The sequence below is a fragment of the Electrona antarctica genome, assembly GCF_951216825.1.
Source record: "Electrona antarctica genome assembly, chromosome: 9".
Taxonomy (NCBI): Eukaryota; Metazoa; Chordata; class Actinopteri; order Myctophiformes; family Myctophidae; genus Electrona; species Electrona antarctica.
In genome coordinates, this window is record NC_136790.1 from 36656061 (window position 1) to 36677172 (window position 21112).

Consider the following 21112-nt stretch of genomic DNA (forward strand, 5'->3'; position numbering starts at 1 on the left):
AGGGAAATAATCTGTAACTTCAATTGTACGTTTTCCATAATTGCATCTATATGCATGCGGTTGTCATGCAGCCGTCCGTCATGGGCCGAAAATAGCAGACTGTAGATCAGCTATTTCCAGCGTTGGTACAGTACAGTATGACACATGCATAAATGGTACAGTATGGTACAGTACATTATGGTACAGTACATTATGGTACAGTACAGTACAGTCGGGTACTGTTAAATACAGTTTTTAGCTGGGGACCACCGGAAATGCTTTGGCCATGTATTTCTTTTTTTTTATAATTTGGGGACCCCCCAAAATAATTTGGCGACCCCCGAGGGGTCGTGACCCACCTGTTGAGAACCCCTGCAGTACAGTACAGTATGGTGATGCAACATAAAATTGCTCCTCGTTACTGTTTCACTGATCACGTTCATACTACATACTGTCATATCCTGGATGTAATTTCATTTAGCTACTATTTAGCCTGTCATACAGTACATTACAACATGACAATACACAACAAATGCTCCATCTACTTCCCGTCTGCATACCCTATTCTCCATGTGCATCAATCACACGCATTACTCACACCAACACCTTCCTTGCTCACTACAATTAGCAAGGGAGCCAACGACGCATGGAACTAGAATTGAGACCTTAGTTTCAATTGTGAGAGTCTAGACAGGGCTAATGGCACTTACATAGCTAGGACCCATGCTGTGGCCCGGGCCGTGAGTCATCTCTCACAGAATAAATTACTTTAGAAGCTGTTAATCTCCCTGGAGTGTAGAGGATGATGTCCATTGGTAGAAACTAAGTAACTAACTGCATTCACCCAAGTATTGTACTTGAGTGTAGTTTTGAGGTACTTTTACTTAGTACTGAGTACTTTTTCCAATACTTGGATACTTCTACTCGACTACATCTCAGTTTATTCAGCTATTCAATGATCGGATCTACAAACTCATAATGCGTTGCATCGTGACATCTTGTGCAGCTTGTAGATCTGCTATTAAAATGGTTTAACACGTCTTGAAACAAATTGTAGAACTCTTACTTTGGTACTGGAAGTATATGTTGATGCCAATACTGTTGTACTTTTTACATTTTAAATACAATAGTTTTTCTTGTAACAGTATTTTTACATGGTAAACAAAGTAGTAGTAGTGGTATAACCAGTAAGACACCCTGAGGGCGAGAAGCGACGCGCTGAAACAACAGGTCTGGCCATATATGGACCTTTTTTGTTTTTTTTGTTTTCGGGCCGGATAGGGTGTAAAATGTGTGCTAATTAGTAAGGCCCGGCGGGGCCTCGGGCCAGCCCAGTTAAGGCCCAGGTAGGGCCGGGCCTTAATTTTCGGGCCTGTTGAGAACTGTAGTTTTCCCCAGGTGCCGGGCGCAGCTACGCTACTAACTTTGGGGCGTGCCCGTATAGAGTTTGAATGGACAGGTATCAGTCAAAAGGGAGACATCGAAGAGGAAGGACGGGTGGGGTGGATCAATATATGGAATGTCAGAACAGGTCAGCTCCATATATGGAGATGTACGGGTTTCAGGTCAGATGTAGAGTTGCTGGCCGGCTCCATGCAGATCTAGGTGATGATCCAGTCTTCTCCATGTATGGCTATCCTGGGTTTTGAGATCAGTGTTGTGATATATATTCATATATGGAGTGTGTCACGGCCATAATGGAGCGTGTTACAAGGTGTGAAGGACGGACAGACAGGTTTCGCAGATTTTCATAGTAAACGGCGACATACGGTCGCAACAAAATACCACTACTAGGCTACTTCTTGCACCTTGAGTACTACTTCCACCCAGTGACACACAGTCAGAGGAGTGTGAGACATTCTCTCGCTCTCTCTCTCTCTCTCTCTCTCTGACATCTCCTCATTGTCAAGCTCAACTGGCTGTGTCACACGTTGACAGATTGGTGTTTGCAGCTCATCTTAGGTCTCATTATGAGCTCTGTCACCTGGAAGAGAGTCACCATGCAGGCTCTCCAACAGAGAGAGAGAGAGAGGGAGGCAGGGAGGCAATACTGAGGTTCCATCACCCTGTTTTCATGCACATTTTTCCTGAATCAAATTGACGCCAAAAAGGTTTTACGCTCGAAGGAGGTGGATTTTCTGGCTATATTGAAATGCGCAAATGTGGGATGGAAACACTCGTCTACAATTTACAATTTAGACATTTAGCAGAAGCTCTTAATCCAGAGCGATTTACAGTAAGCAAAAACAAAACATGGTGATACATCATATACATAACAATAGTCATAATGATAACTATGTGCATACACTATAGAGTGCTATGTCTACAGAAAGTGCTATTTAAGTTACATATGTTGAGCCTATGCATACGCCTGTAGGTGGTCGAGGCTAAGGCAAGTACTACGGCAAGTGCTATGGGCTAAGATGGAGTCTGTAGAGGTGGGTTTTCAGACTACGGCGGAGGATTGACAGTCAGCCAGTCTACCACGCCATAGCACCACCCCTTCTCCTCTGCTCCTCTACTAGCTGCCTGTTCTGTGCTGTGGTAGACGGGAGAGCCTGCCCCCGCCCTCCAGCTCGCACTGATTAGCTGAATGAGGAAAGAGGAACAGAACAGCCTCTCACCGTCTCGCATTTGCAACTGCACGGCCTGAACGGATCGTGAACGGGTGCAATTCGTTCACCAAAAAGAACCAGTTAATTTGATTTGTTCGTTCATGACCGACACAACACTAATTATAATAATTGACCTATATTATAACTATGTACAGTAGGCCTATAGAGGGTATGCACATGCATAAAGTGAATGGCAAATCGAGTGGCAAAGTGAGTTTAACGTCGTTTAACATTGTTTAATGCAATCATATTGGACTTTTATGTTTGGATGTATCGGCTTTCAAGGCCAGAAAGTCGTTTTTTGGCACTCAGTAGGCGTTCCCGCATAACTTCCTGGTTTGATGATGATGTCACGCGCATACCCTCTATAGTTATTGCCTCTGCCTTCTATGCACCCACATTTCAACTGTAGGCCTACCAATGAATGAATGCCACTGTAGTTTCATGGACACGTTCTATAAGTACACTATAATATAAGATATTAATAAGATCATCTCTCATCATAATACTCACCTTCATAAATGAGTTTAATGTGTGCAATTTGCAGCTCCATTAATTAAAGTAGACCTATCACACATATTCTGTGATGCTTTTTATCCTCATATCATATGTAGCAGTTAACAACTATCCATCTTTGAAACTTGGGTGAAACCGTCCTGCATTCAAATAAAGTCATAATTTGCAGGGTTTATTTTTAGTCGAGGAGACAAGGATCAATGTAACTGTGTAATCTGTGCTCAGGCTGGCAAAATACACCAGCATTGGTACTGTACCGGTGGTGAGGGCCGACCCAATTCAATGTTGTTTATAATTTTAAGATCAGCACGTCCATGGGCCCATTACCATGGATGGGTTATCAGAGAGATCCTGTATTAGACTGTCAGGGAGGACATATAGGAAGCCAGTGCCGTGAATGGAGGATGGGTGTGATGTGCTTGTATTTCTGCACTCTCATCAGGATCCTATAGCAGTGCTGTTCTGGGTGTTATTGGGGCTTTGGAGGCTCTTGCTATAGCTAGGGATCCCGCTGAGAAGTGCGTTGCAGTAATCCAGCCTGGAGAAGAATGACAACATACATGACTGCACTAAGGTCCTACATACACCGGCTAATTAACCCATTCAGGCCTGACGTCGAAATTAAAAAAAAAAAGTTTTCTAAATCATGACAATTTTCGGAAAGATTTGAGGCACATTTTAACGATTTTTCAAAAATAGCAGACCTACAAGTTCATAGCGCGCCACTCGGTGGCGCGCTATGAGCTTGTAGATCTGCTATTTTTCAATAGCTAAATTATAACAATGTTTAAAACACCAAAAGGGGTTCCCGCCCCAAAATGGGTTAATGGTTAATGGTTAATGTGGTTAAACGCTAACGTGACATGGATGCGTTCCAGGTCTCAATGGATTAAAGGACATGGGCTTCACCTCCTGAATGACAACGTACATGCCTTCACGTGCACCGCCTAATTGAACAGCATGGACTTCACCTCCCGGCTCTGTGATATGCTGGAGATTAGGCCTTTAACAAGGGAGCAGTGGGCATTAGCATTCAGAATGCTGCCTGGGTATACAATATTTATTTTCTGTGTGTACAGTAGTGTTCCTCTGGTGCACAATTATACCTTCGCCCATGAGATGGGTTTTCTGTCGGCTTCATGCGAGATGAACGCTAATCACGTGTGTGGAATGTCTTATTCATGTGCACAGGTTTGTTTGTAGGGTATTCCACCTCGCTGTGCATTGACCTAGTCAACTCTAAATATTTATGTAAGGAAAGCTGTGCAGTCTGTTTACTGAGTATCATTCATATGCCATGATAAAATATTTATGTATATCTTATCTACCAGATCTACCAATCTACCAACATTTTAGTAATGTCCTCAAAATTTGAGGACGGAATTGGCACATTTCGGGGCGCTGAAAAATTCCCATGTATGGTGCCGAAATTGACGCTGTGATTGGCTGAGCATCGTGGATGTAGAGGAGGGGGAGAGCAGAGACAGAACGGGTCATATCCCAGAACGCACACATATATATATATATATAAAACATAATGTGGATTGGTCTATTACTTTGAGAGATCAGCTGTGAACACGCACGCACGCATGCAAACACACGCACACACGCACGCACGCACGCACGCACGCTCGCACGCACACACACGATAGACCTGGATAATTCAGTTATATAAATACTTTTAACAAGGAAAGTTTTCAGTGCTTGTTGCAGTGCTACAAGAAGTAGACTAGCACTGTGATATGGCAACTCTGGTGCATTTATGCTTATTTCTATATGGACTTTCGTTGCCTCTCTGTGAGTCTATCAACGCAATAGGATTAGCATTTCTTTCACTAGCATCTTAAGGGATACAGTGACTCAATTACTTATGCATGGGGCTGATGATGATAGTACTGTGGATGGTTGGCTGCCACGCTACCTTTCCCTCTGAGACTGTACCGTTTGCTGTGTGGGATTTTTTTGTGAAAACATAATTTCACATGCCTTTTACTTTGTGACTGGTATAGGCTACTGCTTGCTGACAATAAACTTGAACTTGCACCACATTAGCATAGAGCAATAGGAGCCGAGATATTATTATAATAGTTACAGTACTTTCCACCACTGCATGTATCTGTAGCGTATAACTACTGTATACTCTGAAGTTATTTCTGACTCATTGGTGAAAAAGTCCTGCACAAAAGTTAAAGTTAATATTTGATTCTTCTTCTAGTCTCCATCTTGCAGACCCATTGATTTATTTAGTGTGTTCAGCCAGGTCCCAGCATTGTACTGTTCCACACATACTAAGCCAAAATTAAGCCATTCCTCACTATGCTCCTTGATCAAACACAGTTCAATCAAAGACCTGCACTGTCTGTGTGTGTGTGTGTGTGTGTGTGTGTGTGTGTGTGTGTGTGTGCGTGCGTGCGTGCGTGCGTGCGTGCGTGCGTGCGTGCGTGCGTGCGCGCGTGCGTGCGCGCGTGCGTGCGTGCGTGCGTGCGTGCGGAAGCCAATGTGCTTGGTAGAGATAACGGAACAGAGCCAACAAATATGAAATAACAAGGGAGCCATTTGCTCCTGAAGGAAAATGAGAGACTAATTTACTGTCACAAGGTGTGTGTTTGTGTGTTTGTGCGTGTGTGTGTGCGTGCGTGCGTGCGTGCGTGCGTGCATGCGTGCGTGCGTGCGTGCGTGCGTGCGTGCGTGCGTGCGTGCGTGCGTGCGTGCGTGCGTGCGTGCGTGCCTGCGTGCGTGCGTGCGTGCATGTGTTGATCTTTCTGGCTGACCTTAGCAGCAACAGAGTAATATGAAGCCCAACTCTTAACAAATCCAATTGAGCCTGGCCCTGTTGGAGCTTGGCTTTTTCTAGGTGTGTGTGTGTGTGTGTGTGTGTGTGTGTGTGTGTGTGTGTGTGTGTGTGTGTTGTGTGTTGTGTGTTGTGTGTTGCGTGTGTGTGTGTGTGTGTGTGTGTGTGTGTGTGTGTGTGTGTGTGCGTGCGTGCGTGCGTGCGTGCGTGCGTGCGTGCGTGTGAATTTGTATGTACATCATTTGAATGTGTGTGTGCTTCATGCTCCAAGTGAATGGTCACGTATATGTTTGCAGGTGTAAATAGCGTGCGGGTGCAGCGTGCGGGTGCAGCTCCAAATAATAGCTAAATAATGTACTAATAGTGAATAGGAAAGAATCAAGACAGTATAAAAAACTTAATTTATGAGGTCAGGCGCATGGTCAGAATAGAAAATAAAACTGAAGTGGATTATCCACTTATACACCTCGTATGCTACAGTACATGATAGCAGCAAACATCAGTGTGTGTTTGTGTGTGTACTGTATGTTGTGTGCATGTGTGCACACTGCACACACTGCACAGTAAATAGTACTTGTTAAGTATTATGCATCATTGCTCCAGCTTATGTACATGCATTTGTCTATTATGGTACATAAATATGCATTATGTACAATATTCAGCAACTGAATGTCCCCCAAGGGATCAATGAAGGTCTATCTACCTAGCACTTGTGTGCATTATGCATGCATGTATCCTTGCATTTCAGTTTGCATACAATTGCGCGCGTGCATGTGTGTGTGTGTGTGTGTGTGTGTGTGTGTGTGTGTGTGTGTGTGTGTGTGTGTGTGTGTGTGTGTGTGTGTGTGTGTGTGTGTGTGTGTGTGTGTGTGTGTGTGTGTGTGTGTGCATGTGCTCTCCTCTCCTCCGCGGTGATAAGCCGCACACCGTCAGTGTTTCTGTGACCTTCCTCTCGTTTCATTAAGCTCAGTGTCGTCAATAAGATGATGTTATGATTGTTAATTATCGAGACGCTACAGAATGAACACACACTCTGTAATGATGAGAAGTGGACCTGCATTCTGCGTGTGTTCTCCTCTCTAGATCTCCTCTCCTCTTCTCCCAAGTGTAACGTTTCTGTAACTTATTCTTCTCAACTTTTCCTCATTATTTATGAAGACACAGTGGGAATTGGCACAGAGAAAAATGGAGCAAGAGAGACAGACCATGTACACAGAGAGTGTTGCCTTTCAAATCCTGTGATCGATAGAGCACATCTGACTGTGGAATTAAACGATATTACACGAGAGGGTGTGTGTTACTGTCATCAATGGCACACCTGTGTTGCTGCAAGAACGAGCCGAATGCGAGTTCTGTAAGCGGCGCAGACGCTGTTTCAACCAATCAGATTGCTTCCTCGAAACGACCTGTTGTATAATGACAGAGATGGAGAAGGGCTGACAATATCGCAGAGACAGTTTGTTTATTGTTGGACCACAATTCTTATATGAGACGATTCTAGGAGATGACCCAATGTTATTCTCCATAGAGAAATGACTTCTGCAACCCAGGGGATGAACGAGTGACGTCATGCAGGACTTCGGACTCTATGGTTATGCCATTGTACAGTTTTACATGTCCAGAAATAATACATGTAACGTACATTTACTCTCTATCTCTCTCTCTCTCTCTTTCCATCCTTCTCTTCGTCCAGCTTCCCTTTTCCTTCGTCGTTCTCTGTCCATCCATCCTCGGGATTGTCGTCCGTCTGTCAGTCCTGTTGGCTGTGAGCCATCATGTCCATCAAGGTGCAGACCAGCAACGTGACCAACAAGAATGACGCCAAGTCCATCAACTCCCGGGTGTTCATCGGAAACCTCAACACGGCCGTGGTCAACAAGTCCCACGTGGAGGCCATCTTCTCCAAGTACGGCCGCGTGCTGGGCTGCTCCGTGCACAAGGGCTTCGCCTTCGTCCAGTACGCCAGCGAGAGGCACGCCCGTGGCGCCGTGGTGGGAGAGAACAGCCGGGTGCTGGCTGGACAGACGCTGGGTCAGTTTAAACTGTCTGTCTGTCTGTTCTTTGGTCTAACATTTACATTTAAAGTACTGTACTTAAAACTAGAGGTATTTGTACTTCCAATTTCCAATACTTTTACTTCTACTCCACTACATCTCAGAAGCAAATATTATACTTTTACTCCACTACAATTATATGAAAACTTTAGTTAACTAGTTACTTTTAAATTGAAATTGTTATTACAAAACATACATTAACCACTTCAGCCCGATATACATTTTGGCCATTTGGAAATAGCCGATCTACAAGTTCACATTGTATTGTGAGCTTGTAGATCTGCTATGTAAAAAAAATGACTTGAAATGGGACAGTCTGCATAATGAGTACTTTAAGTACATTTTGATGCCAATACTACTCAAGTAGTAAAGTACATGAATGTGAATGTCAGACTTTTATTTGTGAATATTTCTACATTGCAGTATTGATTACTATTACTTTCCACCACTGCATTTGGGTCATCAAGGGATGGCAATTGCCATCCCCTAGTGTTCACATCTAACCTCAAACTGACCAGTACAACCACAGTCTTCTACTGTTGTACTGGGAGCTGACCAGTACAACCACAGTCTTCTACTGTTGTACTGGGAGCTGACCAGTACAACCACAGTCTTCTACTGTTGTACTGGGAGCTCACCAGTACAACCACAGTATTCTACTGTTGTACTGGGAGCTCATCAGTACAACCACAGTCTTCTACTGTTGTACTGGGAGCTCACCAGTACAACCACAGTATTCTACTGTTGTACTGGGAGCTCACCAGTACAACCACAGTCTTCTACTGTTGTACTGGGAGCTCACCAGTACAACCACAGTCTTCTACTGTTGTACTGGGAGCTGACCAGTACAACCACAGTCTTCTACTGTTGTACTGGGAGCTGACCAGTACAACCAGAGTATTCTACTGTTGTACTGGGAGCTGACCAGTACAGCCGGAGTATTCTACTGTTGTACTGGGAGCTGACCAGTACAACCAGAGTATTCTACTGTTGTACACTGGGAGCTGACCAGTACAACCACAGTCTTCTACTGTTGTACTGGGAGCTGACCAGTACAACCAGAGTATTCTACTGTTGTACTGGGAGCTCACCAGTACAACCACAGTATTCTACTGTTGTACTGGGAGCTCACCAGTACAACCACAGTATTCTACTGTTGTACTGGGAGCTGACCAGTACAACCACAGTATTCTACTGTTGTACTGGGAGCTCACCAGTACAACCACAGTATTCTACTGTTGTACTGGGAGCTCACCAGTACAGCCGTCTTCCACTGTTGTACTGGGAGCTCATCAGTACAACCACAGTATTCTACTGTTGTACTGGGAGCTCACCAGTACAACCACAGTATTCTACTGTTGTACTGGGAGCTCACCAGTACAACCACAGTATTCTACTGTTGTACTGGGAGCTGACCAGTACAACCACAGTATTCTACTGTTGTACTGGGAGCTCACCAGTACAACCACACTATTCTACTGTTGTACTGGGAGCTCATCAGTTACGTACAACCACAGTGGTAACTGTATCCTTGTTTGATGTGAAAGATGGATGAGTGGTCCTGGGCCGCTGGCGAATCGGTTCCAGGCATGCATGTCGCAGGTTCAAATCCCGATCCCGATGACCTTTGCTGCGTGTCACTCCCCATCACTCTGCCCATTTCCTGTCAGTCTACTGATAAATAAAGAAAATCTTAAAAAAAATGGATGGATGAGTGATACCACATGCTGGGTTGCCAGGGTAACAAACGCTATGCTTTCAGCCAGACTGCCAGTAATGGAATGAAACAAGAATGACAGAGTGAGAGGCGACAGAAGTGGAGAAGTTGAAGAGGGCAGAGAGCAAAATGAAAGAGAACCACACAGGGGGTGAAAATGAGGTTGAAAGAGACACAAATGCAAAAACGGCATGAAAGAGTATACAGACTACAGAGCGGGAGAGAAGGGGATATAGTGAGTCAGAGGGAGAGAGAGAGAGAGAGAGAGAGAGAGAGAGAGAGAGAGAGAGAGAGAGACACAGAGACAGAGACAGAGACAGAGACAGACAGACGATCTCCAAGCTCAAGCTTGTAGATGGTCTATGTTTGAATAGCCTTGGTATACATTAGGGCTTAATTCATTAATATATGTCTTAAGTGCAGCACTTGAGTAAATATACTTGGTTACTTTTCACCACTTCTAAACACGTCAAACACATTTTCTTGTTAAAATAAATGGCTCTATCTGATTCGTAACCATTGCCATGAAGTGATTGTTCTTGAAGGTGAAGGTCTTTAGTAAACAGAAAATGCATTCTCAGGTCAGGATACCAATTTTACCCATTCAGGAGAGAGAACTCATACAGGATAAACACGTGAAATTGGAAGTGAGCTCATTTGGACCTGGAAATTGGCCAACCAACTGGAAAATGAGATCTGGAGACCCCTGTTACTCAACAAACTCAGAAAATACATTAGAGACACTGAATAGCGTAATAGAAGGGATCGTTTTGATCACAATTGCAGACTCAATCAGGAGTGCACTGCCATTTGATGTGACTTTAAGTGTGCAGTGTTACAGCCCCTACAGGTACAAAGTAAACCACTGGTATTTAGTCAAGTGTACTATAGTGCTGTCATAATGGTCTAATTGTAGAGATATGGTGCATGCAGCTCCCCCCCCTCCTTTCTTTCCTTCTTTTCTTTTAGTTCTTTAGTTCTATTTTCAGCAACACCCTGCAGATAGACAGACACACACATTCAAACCTGGGAGCTGACCAGTACAACCACAGTCTTATACTGTTGGCCACTGAACCGTTGGGGGTTCGGTGCCTTTCTTTCATATTTATTTATTTATTTCATTTCAGTTATGGTTTTACATGATAATATTAATTTTTACTTTATACTTATTATTTTTATTTTTACATATTCCATACCAGAAAAGAAAAGGAGCAGGAAGAAGATAAATCTTATTTATACCTGCCCCTATCATTAAAAAAACCATCTAATTTATATCTAATTGATGCTGCCACCCACCATACATGATTACATCAAATAAAAAAGAAAGAAAAAAACAAACTAATTGATGCTGCCACCAACCATACATGATTACATCAAATAAAAAAGAAAGAAAAAAACAACTAATTGATGCTGCCACCAACCATACATGATTACATCAAATAAAAAAGAAAGAAAAAAACAACTAATTGATGCTGCCACCAACCATACATGATTACATCAAATAAAAAAGAAAGAAAAAAACAAACTAATTGATGCTGCCACCAACCATACATGATTACATCAAAAAAGAAAGAAAAAAACAACAAAGACAACGGACATAGAGCTCAACAAGAGAACAAACAAATACAACGCTGAGGAAACAAAATAACACTTATATCTAACCTTCTAATTCATATTTTATCATTTTTTCTTTTTTAAACACTTTCTTAAACTGAAACACTGTTTCTCAAGGGCAATTTAGCAGAGTTGTGGGAGGGGTGAGTGGCGACCATTCACTTCCCCAGACATATTTGCCCTGACATTCCAGGGAATCGAACCGGCAACCTTCCAGCAAGGAGTGCACTCCTCTTTCATTTAAGCCACCACTGTCCCTTAAGGCACAGCTGACCTAAGACTAAAAGACTAAATAAAACGAGAATCTGTTGTCAAAATGAACGCTGGGTCTTTATGTTTATCTGGCTGCTGTTCAGTCCCACGGAGAGAGACATGTACAGTTGGGTGCCACCGATATTGTCCCTTATCATTTGACCCATTTAGGCCTGACCTCAAAATTTTAAAAAATCCTTCTAAATCCTCCAGTTTTCTGAAATAAATATTTTCACGATTTTTCAAAAATAGCAGACCTACAAGCTCGTAGCGCGCCACTCGGTGGCGCGCTATGAGCTTGTAGATCTGCTATTTTTCAATAGCTAAATTATAACATAATGTTTAAAACACCAAAAGGGGTTCTCGCCCCAAAATGGGTTAACTGTCCTTTTGCGCAGATCACGCAAACCTCAGCAAAAAGAAAAGGACAATATCGATGGCCTCCAACTGTAAACACGTTCAGTAACAGCAACTACTTCCAGACAGTTACTCCCAGCGAAATGAGGTTTGACCACTTTAACACTATTCACCCAAAACATTACTTCAGTTCTATCAGTTACACACACCATGAAGCCTTGGATTCACTGATATGCTTTTGGTGCTTTTGAACTACTACTTTAAGCTATGAAAAAATAGTCAAGTGTGTCATGTCACCATGCAATGCATTTCTGAGCTTGTAAATCTGATGGCCTTAGCCTTCCAATCCTTCCCTTGAATGTTTTATTAAAAGATTATTCTTTGACATCCACATTCTTGACAGTGAGATTTAATAAAAGTGGCATTTCAGCTGAAAGTCGGATGCTTCTATAATCACAAGACTGGGGCGAGCAAGACGTCCGCACTCTGCACACCTATATTTAAACGACAGGTGCGTCAAAGAAGACATGCACTTGGAAGAAAAAACTGCCTTGTTTAATGGGAGACACAATGTTTCCGTTGTAGACCTTCATCAGGTTGTCTTAGGAAAATACATCTTTATGCTTCGTTTTGTCGGTGCCATAAAGAGAGTAGCAGGTTATTTTCATGTAGACCTATCTACTAGCTATTACAATTTGTAGAAAATAAAGATAATGTCATGCCATTTCCCAATTTCCGTTTTTCCTGTACAGCCATCTAAATAACTCCTACTGGGAACCAAAGTAGTTGAAGCCTATCTATCCCTGCACTTTCCCCACCCACTTCTCCCCTATGACAATTGTGTTCCTATAGATGCTTGGCAAACCGGAAGCACCCCGGTGGATTTGAACCACTTGATGCCACTTGTGGTGGGCAGGTATTATACTCTATCCGAGTGCCCACTGTTCTCAACCTTTACGGTCTGTAGCATTAGAAGATTAGGCTACGGAAGAGACAATTCGATTTGAGAGACTAGACAATCAGTTAATTTACCATTATTCTTAATTTAGGCTCCGTCGCATGCCAGTGTCGCAATCATCCCAGCTCCTAATCCAGACAACAGTCCTGTCAAAACTTGACTATTGTAACTCTCTCCTTACTGGCCTACCGGCATGTGCACTGAAGCCTCTCCAACTGATCCAAAATGCCGCAGCTCGCTTGGTCTTCAACCAGCCAAAATTCTCACATGTCTCCCCCCTGCTCCGCTCCCTGCACTGGCTCCCGGTCGCTGCCCGCACAGAATACAAAACTCTGATGTTGGCATTTAAAGCAACCAAAGGTATGGCTCCCCCATATCTTGCCAGCATGATTGAACCCTACAAACCCTCCCGCGCACTCAGATCAGCCAACGCAGGGAAGCTGGAAGTACCCTCACTAAAAACGCTGGGACAACGCTCCACACGTCCCAAACTCTTCTCCCTTCTGGCCCCAAAACTGTGGAATGCACTTCCCGTTGCAATCAGAACTGCAGCATCACTCCCGATCTTCCGCCGTAGTCTGAAAACCCACCTTTTCAGACTCCATCATGGCCCATAGCACTTACCCTACCCCCCTTAGACAGCACTTCTTAGACTTATATAGCATTTGAAACAGACTTATAGCATGTCATGTAGACAGCACAATAAGTGCATTGTATGTAGTCATAGCACTTCATAGTATATATGTACACCATAGTATAGCATATATGTATAGTTTATATGTATAGTGTCATTATATAGATATGTTCTAGTTATAGTTTATATGTATAGTGTCATTATATAGATATGTTCTAGTCACGTTCTTAGCCTACGCATGTTTCGCGATAAATGCATTTTACATATGTGATGTATTCCCATGCTTTTTGTTCTTCCTTAATGTAAGTCGCTCTGGATTAAGAGTGTCTGCTAAATGCCTAAATTGTAAATTGCAAGTCAAAATGGACCGATCTAAAAGCTCACAACGTGTTGTGAATGTAATGCGTTGTGAGCTTGTCTTAAAACAAAGTCTAGCTTATTATGTGATTTAAGTAGCCCATACCGGTGGTTCTCAACCTTGTCTCGATCAGGGCCCACTTGAGTATCAGTATCAAAAGACTTTTCAAGGTTTTAAAGAAACATCATTTCACACATACGGTACCAGGAAAACTTTCACTTTCACTATTGGCTGAATATCTTCAAACTTCAAACTACTTTATTGATCTCACGAGGGGCAATTATTTTCAGATATGTTGCAGAAGATGAAAAAGATGCTATGCTCATCATCAAAGTGTAGATAGACAACGGATCAAATGAGGAGAGGCACTCGCGGTAGGCCAGCAAAATTAGGTGATTACATTATGTACTGTATTGTAAGCAGTTTTTGATACCTATACTGTATTTGCAAGCACTCTTTTAAATGGAACACCGTAATATATATATTTCTTTTAAAGAATATGACTAATACGACTCACCTACTTACAGTATACTGTAGATGAGAATATGGTATCCAAGATTCTTCGAGGCACTCATTCGTTCTCTCTGCACTCTATTGTCACAATAGAACAAATGAGTGCCTCAAACATATTTACCATATGTATTGACTAGAGCTCATGCTTACTTTGCTTATTCCTTTTTCACGTTTGTAAGTCTCTGAACAGGAGCGTCTGCTTAACGTATACATTCCAAAATCTGGACAACAAAACAAGTGTATGCATGACACCAATATGTAACATTTGTAATGTTATATGTTTTTCATCCTTCATTCAGATCGTCATATACTAGTTGTGGTTTCTTGCAGAATTCTATAAATTCAACATGTTGTAGTTGGGTAAAGGCATAGTCCTTGGATTCATAAATCAGGGAAAGTGGGCACTGAAGCAAAGCAAAGTTTAAGAGCTGCTGCTATAACACATTGAGGGCCTCTGGGACTCGGGGAGACAGAGAGGCTTTTGTTCAGTCTGCAAGTATAAATCCGCCAATTTGTTTCACAAATACAATCTTCAGGTCTGACCGTCCACAGTACACAATGTTATTTGCAAAGGATCAGATGGGATTTATGTATCATCCACCTATAGTGAAAATCCGATCTACAAGCTCAAATACAACCTGTAGGATTAACCTATTTAGACCTGAGGCCGATTCTACAAATGTCTTCTAAATGATATGTACCCCCATCTGAAAATATGTTGTTCCATGGACCCCCCAGAAGCAAATATTTGAGTTAAAAACGTTATATATAAAAGAATATATATTCAAAGATTTAATTTGTGCAACATTTTCACGACTTTAAAAAAATAGCAGATCTACAAACTCGTAGCACGGCTCTCGGTGCCGCGTTACGAGCTTGTAGATCTGCTATTTTTCAATAGCCAAAGTATAACATAATGCTTAAAACACCAAAAGTGATTCCCGTCCAGAATGGGTTAAAGGGATATTCCACCCACGCCTCAAGCTGAAATCAGGCTGATTCGCTGCGTCTCGGTCGGGAGCAGACACACACACACACACAGACTGAATTAGGAAGGCGCTGGAGCAACTCTCCAAAAAGACAACGCTTCGATGTCTGATTACATCTTTGTAAGGTCATGGTTAGTCCTACTGTCTACAACCTGTAGGACTGACTGTCCACCAGTGGCGAAATGTAGAAATACTCCGTTAAGTAAAAGTCTGGGATTCAAAATGTACTTCAAGTACCAAAAGTAAAAGTACTGTAGTGTGTAAGTAGTGTGCAGAATGTCTCATTTCAAGTTCAAGTTCACTTTTCACATGTAAAATAATATTTTCAAAATAGCAGATCTACAAGTAGATCGGCTATTTTCAAATAGCCGAAATAAATGTAGGGCCGAATTGGGTAATGTATGTTTTGTCATATAATCAAAATCTAGAAAATAAAATAAAAATTCATATAAATGTAGTGTAGTGTAGTATTTGCCTATGAGAGTGGAAATACTCAAGTATGCCTTTACCCAACTACAACATGTTGAATTTATAGAATTCTGCAAGAAACCACAACTAGTATAGTGCAAATACCTCAACATTTTAGAGCTGAGGCCGCATCGGTGTCGCTTTATAGCTTTGAACCACTTTAACCATTATTTTAAACTTTACCTGTTGAAAAATAGCAGATCTACAAGCTCATAGCACGGCACTACGAGCTTGTATATCTGCTATTTTTGAAATATCGTGAAATTGTGTACAAATCTATATTCTTTCACAGTGAATGTTTTTAACTCAAATATTTGCTTCTGGGGGGTCCCTGGAATAACATATTTTGAGATGGGGACAGATAATTCTGTGGGTCCATGACATGAAAAAGGTTGAGCACCACTGACATAGAAACTGTCGTGATTTAGAAGACATTTGTAGAATCAGTTCTCAGCTCTAAATTGTACTTAAGTACAGTACTAGTAGTAAATGTACTTAGTTACTTTCCACCATTGTCTGTAGGACTGACTGTCCACACTGCTATTAGCATCGGTTGCCGTAGTGACACAGTGACATACGACAAAGATGAGTTTAAATCAAAGCTTCACAGTCTGCTCAGACTGAGACTGATCATTAGAAATCAGATTTGAATCGGATTTCAGACAGCGATGATGGAAGGATGTGGTTCAAATTGGACAGGCCCAAAAAAGAAAAGTGATTTGGACTTTAGGGCGTAAAGCATATGTAGGAACACTCTATCTATAATCCCTTATAGTGGATGTCTGGACTTTGTACTTTGTACAACTTTGAGTGAGGAACTTTCAGTGGGACTATACATCTTAAGGTTAAATGTATAATAATATAGTTTATAAGTGCGGGTAATGCACTTTACTTGTCATGTTTATAATTATGCATAACTTATTACAATGACACTGAACTTTCACTTATTTTACCAGGAGTATCTATACTTCGACTGAAGTTCCAATGGGAGTCACATGGTTTGACACAACATTTGTGTTGTATGAAACACAGCCGAAAGCCATACAACAGCTTGTAGTCCAAAATGTTCAAACCATGTGACTTCCATTGGAAATGCATGACACTTACAACATTCATACAACAAGCATGCATCAATGTTGTATGCTAGATCGAAAGGTGTGAGTGAGGCCTAAGGCTGAGCTCACACGGTTAATGCAATTCTCTGCTCGTTGGATCAATGCTGTGTTGTGTCATGGCCGCCCAATGTATTTCCAATGGAGGTCACATGGTTTGACACAACATTGTGTTGTGTGAGGGGGAGGGGCGCAGTCGAAACGCCCCTTGACACAACACAACATGCATCCAACGAGCACGAGAATTGCATTAAAGGTGTGAGCTCAGCCTAAGGGTGCACTCACACGGTTAATGCAATTCTCTGTGCTCGTTGGATCAATGCTGTGTAGTATCATGGCCGCCCAATGCATTTCCAATGGAGGTCACATGGTTTGACACAACATTGTGTTGTATGAGGGGGAGGGGCGCAGTCGAAACACAGCTGAAAGCCATACCCCTCCCCCTATGTTGTGTCAAACCATGTGACCTCCATTGGAAATGCATTGGGCGGCCATGACACAACACAGCATTGATCCAATGAGCACAGAGAATTGCATTAAAGGTGTGAGTGCACCCTAAGTAAGAAAATACCAAATTGTACTCAAGGACAGTACTTCAGTAAATGTACTTTGTTACCTTCCACGACAGGTGTCCATACAGGTACATCCAACAGTGAAGTAGTGCACTCCATCAATTAGGCAGCTCAAAGCCCTGCATCTGACTAATGACATGCAGTAACAGCCAGGCACTTTTCAACCACACACTTTTAATTATTTTGTCCCGCTCCGTTGATTTCCTCCTGCAGATTGATTTAACAAAAGCTTAAGATTCTGTTTTCAACATGTTTAATTACCAAGCCGCTGGTGCAAAGTGTGCACGTGCATGTCTGTGTCACAATTGTACCTTACAGATACATACAAAAAATACCTACATTTCATTTTGGAATATTATGTGCTGCAAATTTTACATTACGCCTTTGATGTCTGTCTGTCTGTCTGTCTGTCTGTCTGTCTGTCTGTCTGTCTGTCTGTCTGTCTGTCTGTCTGTCTGTCTGTCTGTCTGTCTGTCTGTCTGTCTGGTTGTTTTACTATCAGGACAGTGGTAAGAGAGAATGGAACAAAAAAACTTTAGCATGACTCAACAGCTCCCTCTAGAGAAGAGAAGAAGGTAACACACACAGCTGAAGCTATGCTATGCGTGTATTAAAGTGAGTATTTCTCCTCTCCTCAGATATCAACATGGCAGGAGATCCCAAGCCAATCAGATCTAAAGCTCTGAAGAGGTCAGCAGGTACACTCTACAGGTAAATAGCCCTAAGATATTGATTGATTTAGTATTGATTACCACACACCTTACTGTAGATACCTACTGTAGGTACCTGTACTTTGCCCTGGTGTATCTAGGGCTGATGTACATTAATGCGATATTTTGTGTTACTTTTGTATTATTTGTGTTCCAGTGGCTACGAATTTGATTACGACTACTACAGAGAAGATTTCTATGACAGGTGAGTAGACGGACGGACGGACGGACGGACGGACGGACAGACAGACAGACAGACAGACAGACAGACAGACATCTAGTGCCATTTGTAGCAGCGTTGTTGGGAACTTAAAGTACGTTAGTCCCATTAATCCAAGTCAGACCACAATCAATTGATTGATAATTACAACAAATAAGGATCTGATCACTTAAGTGGTCAGATGGGTGGACTGCGAACACTTGCGAGATGTTCGAGTGGGCCCTGACCCAGAAAAGGTTGAGAAACTACTCTAAAAAGGTGCATGGTTGGTCAGTGCTCACCAGTTAATATTCTGTTCGGTATATGTACATAATGGGGGTGTAAAGGTACACACATATAGCCTAATCTATACTGTATTATCTTCTTCGTCTTCTTCTTCTCCTCCATGTGCCCTGCACTCATAAAGGCAGGCCAAACAAAGTCAGGCGGGTGCAGTACTTAGTTTAGACAGTTTTTGGTTTAGACTAGTCATTGGTTAGACCAGTCATTAGTCCTACAACTACAACCTATCTCAAACCATCACCCTAAACCTTAACCCATGTCTAACCAATGACTAGTCTAAACTAAGTATGCACCCCAGTCAGGCAAGTTGCTGTGTAGACAGGCTTCGTACACACATAAAGAACAACTGTGCTGTGCTCTGCCTGTGTTTAATGGCCGCCCCAATGCTTTTCCAATGGAAGTCACGTGGTTTGACCAAACACTTGTGTTTGATTGCCCCCCCCTCCCCCCTCCCCCCATCACACACAACTGTTTGGTCAAACCACGTGACTTCCATTGGAAAAGCATTGAGGCGGCCATGAAACACGGACAGCACAGAGCATGTTCGTCTGATATGTGTGTGCGAAGCCTAGACAGACAGACAGACAGACAGACAGACAGACAGACAGACAGACAGACAGACAGACAGACAGACAGACAGACAGACAGACAGACAGACAGACAGACAGTGTGATGATGGTGAAGTGCAGTGGTTCTCAACCAGTGATTCGGGGACCACCAGCTTAATGTTGAAAAGATCTTTAGAGTGTAAAATTAAACCGTAATTTTACGCTCTTAATAGTTAAATTGTTAAAGATCTGCATTACCTCATTTACAAGTCTACACAATTAGAGAATGTAGAAGAATTGTCATTTTGTTCAACGTTTGACTGTTATCTCTCCTACGGTACCACATCAAGCATGAAATTGTGGACCAAAACGATAACAAAATAGTTTGGGGTCTGAGAGGCTTAATCTCATCAAATGGTGGTCTGTGGCTGAAATGCTGAATAAGTAATGGGCCTGATGTGGAAAAGGTTGAACACCACTGAAGTAGAGTATGAAGTTAGCCAGTGTGAGCACATCACCAGTCATGGCAGCTACAGCTAGTTTGTCAACTTTTTTTTTTGCAACATTTGCAGCTCTATTGCAAAGCTTTGCAAATAGCCTGCATAAATATATTCATCTGTTTGAGTCTGGTTTACTGAAGGAAGGAAGGATACGGTGACAACAGTTTGCATCATCATTGTGACCCTAAATGAGATGATGGTGTTAGGCTGAACAGTTAATTAACCCAATGCCCCCACTCCTTGGGGTGTTTTTTGTCACTGTATATTTGCACATATACGTGAAATGTATCTGGCATTTACTCATCCTATAGGAGCAGTGAGCAGCCATTCTATGGCGCTCAGGGAGCAATGAGGGGTCAAGAGCCTTGCTCAGCGTTACACATCAAAACATTGCTGGCCTGGCCTGGAATCGAACCTGGGAAAACCCATGGGTCTCTGGTCCGCCCGGGTTCCCTCCCCCGAACACGGGACAATTGTGTCCACATAGACGGCCGGCATGGGTCATGACCGAAAGAATAAGGTCACAGGTACAAGTGGCCGAAAAAGACGAGGGTGGCTGGCATCTCCCTTAGGCTCATACATAGTCTGGATTTTCGGTGGTTAGGTGACCACCAAACTACAACATGACATCACGAGTCGCGGTGAAGAGCAAACCACCGCCACCACCCCAGCCCTTCTCTCTGTTTTTACTCACCACCGCTCAACGTTATTTCAGCTCCGGTGGTCAGCTCACCACCGAAAATCCAGACTATGAATGAGCCTTAAGCGGTTGAAGATGGATGGATGGATGGATGGATGGATGGTGGATAGTGGATAGACGCCAGACAAAGCCAGAGGCACCACAGAAAAGCAGAAGCTCTGGCTCCCCAAGCGGTCTCACTAACCACGCCGCTATTGTGTCTCTTACAGTAGTGTGTGGGTTTTACTCAAGGCAAACACTGACAGAATGCTGATAACTGCCCTGGGCTGTCTTCATGTGGTTTTCAAACAGAGTCGGCAGCAGATGCCATTGTTGAAGTGCACTCACAGGTCCAGAGGTCAGCTAATTCAGTACAAACATAATCTTACAGAACATGTGGTGTTTTCTGATCCGTTAGAGAAGACTATTGTTCTTCTTTGGACCTGTTTCATCTGTTAACAGTGGCAAACTGAGCGAAGCGGGCTAGAGCTCAGTGATGGAAAAAGTAAACCACTCAAATGTTTCACTTATCAAGTATCAATACTGCAATATAGAAGTAAAAGTCTGGAATTCAAAATTTACTTGAGTAAAAGTACAAAAGTATTGGCATCAAAATGTAATTAAAGTGTCAAAAGTTTAAAGTACTCATTATGCATAATGTCCCATTGCACAAG

At 42.6% G+C, this 21112-nt stretch overlaps 1 protein-coding gene across 1 annotated transcript in view; it reads left to right on the forward strand.

The window, feature by feature from the left end:
* Positions 1-21112, forward strand: part of raly (RALY heterogeneous nuclear ribonucleoprotein) — a 117412-nt gene that overhangs the window by 69276 nt on the left and 27024 nt on the right. The window contains exons 2-4 of the mRNA XM_079509636.1: positions 7595-7932; positions 18138-18210; positions 18367-18414. Of these exons, the coding sequence (XP_079365762.1) occupies positions 7677-7932; positions 18138-18210; positions 18367-18414 (377 nt within the window). The 5' untranslated portion in view covers positions 7595-7676. The remainder of the gene's footprint in view (positions 1-7594; positions 7933-18137; positions 18211-18366; positions 18415-21112) is intronic.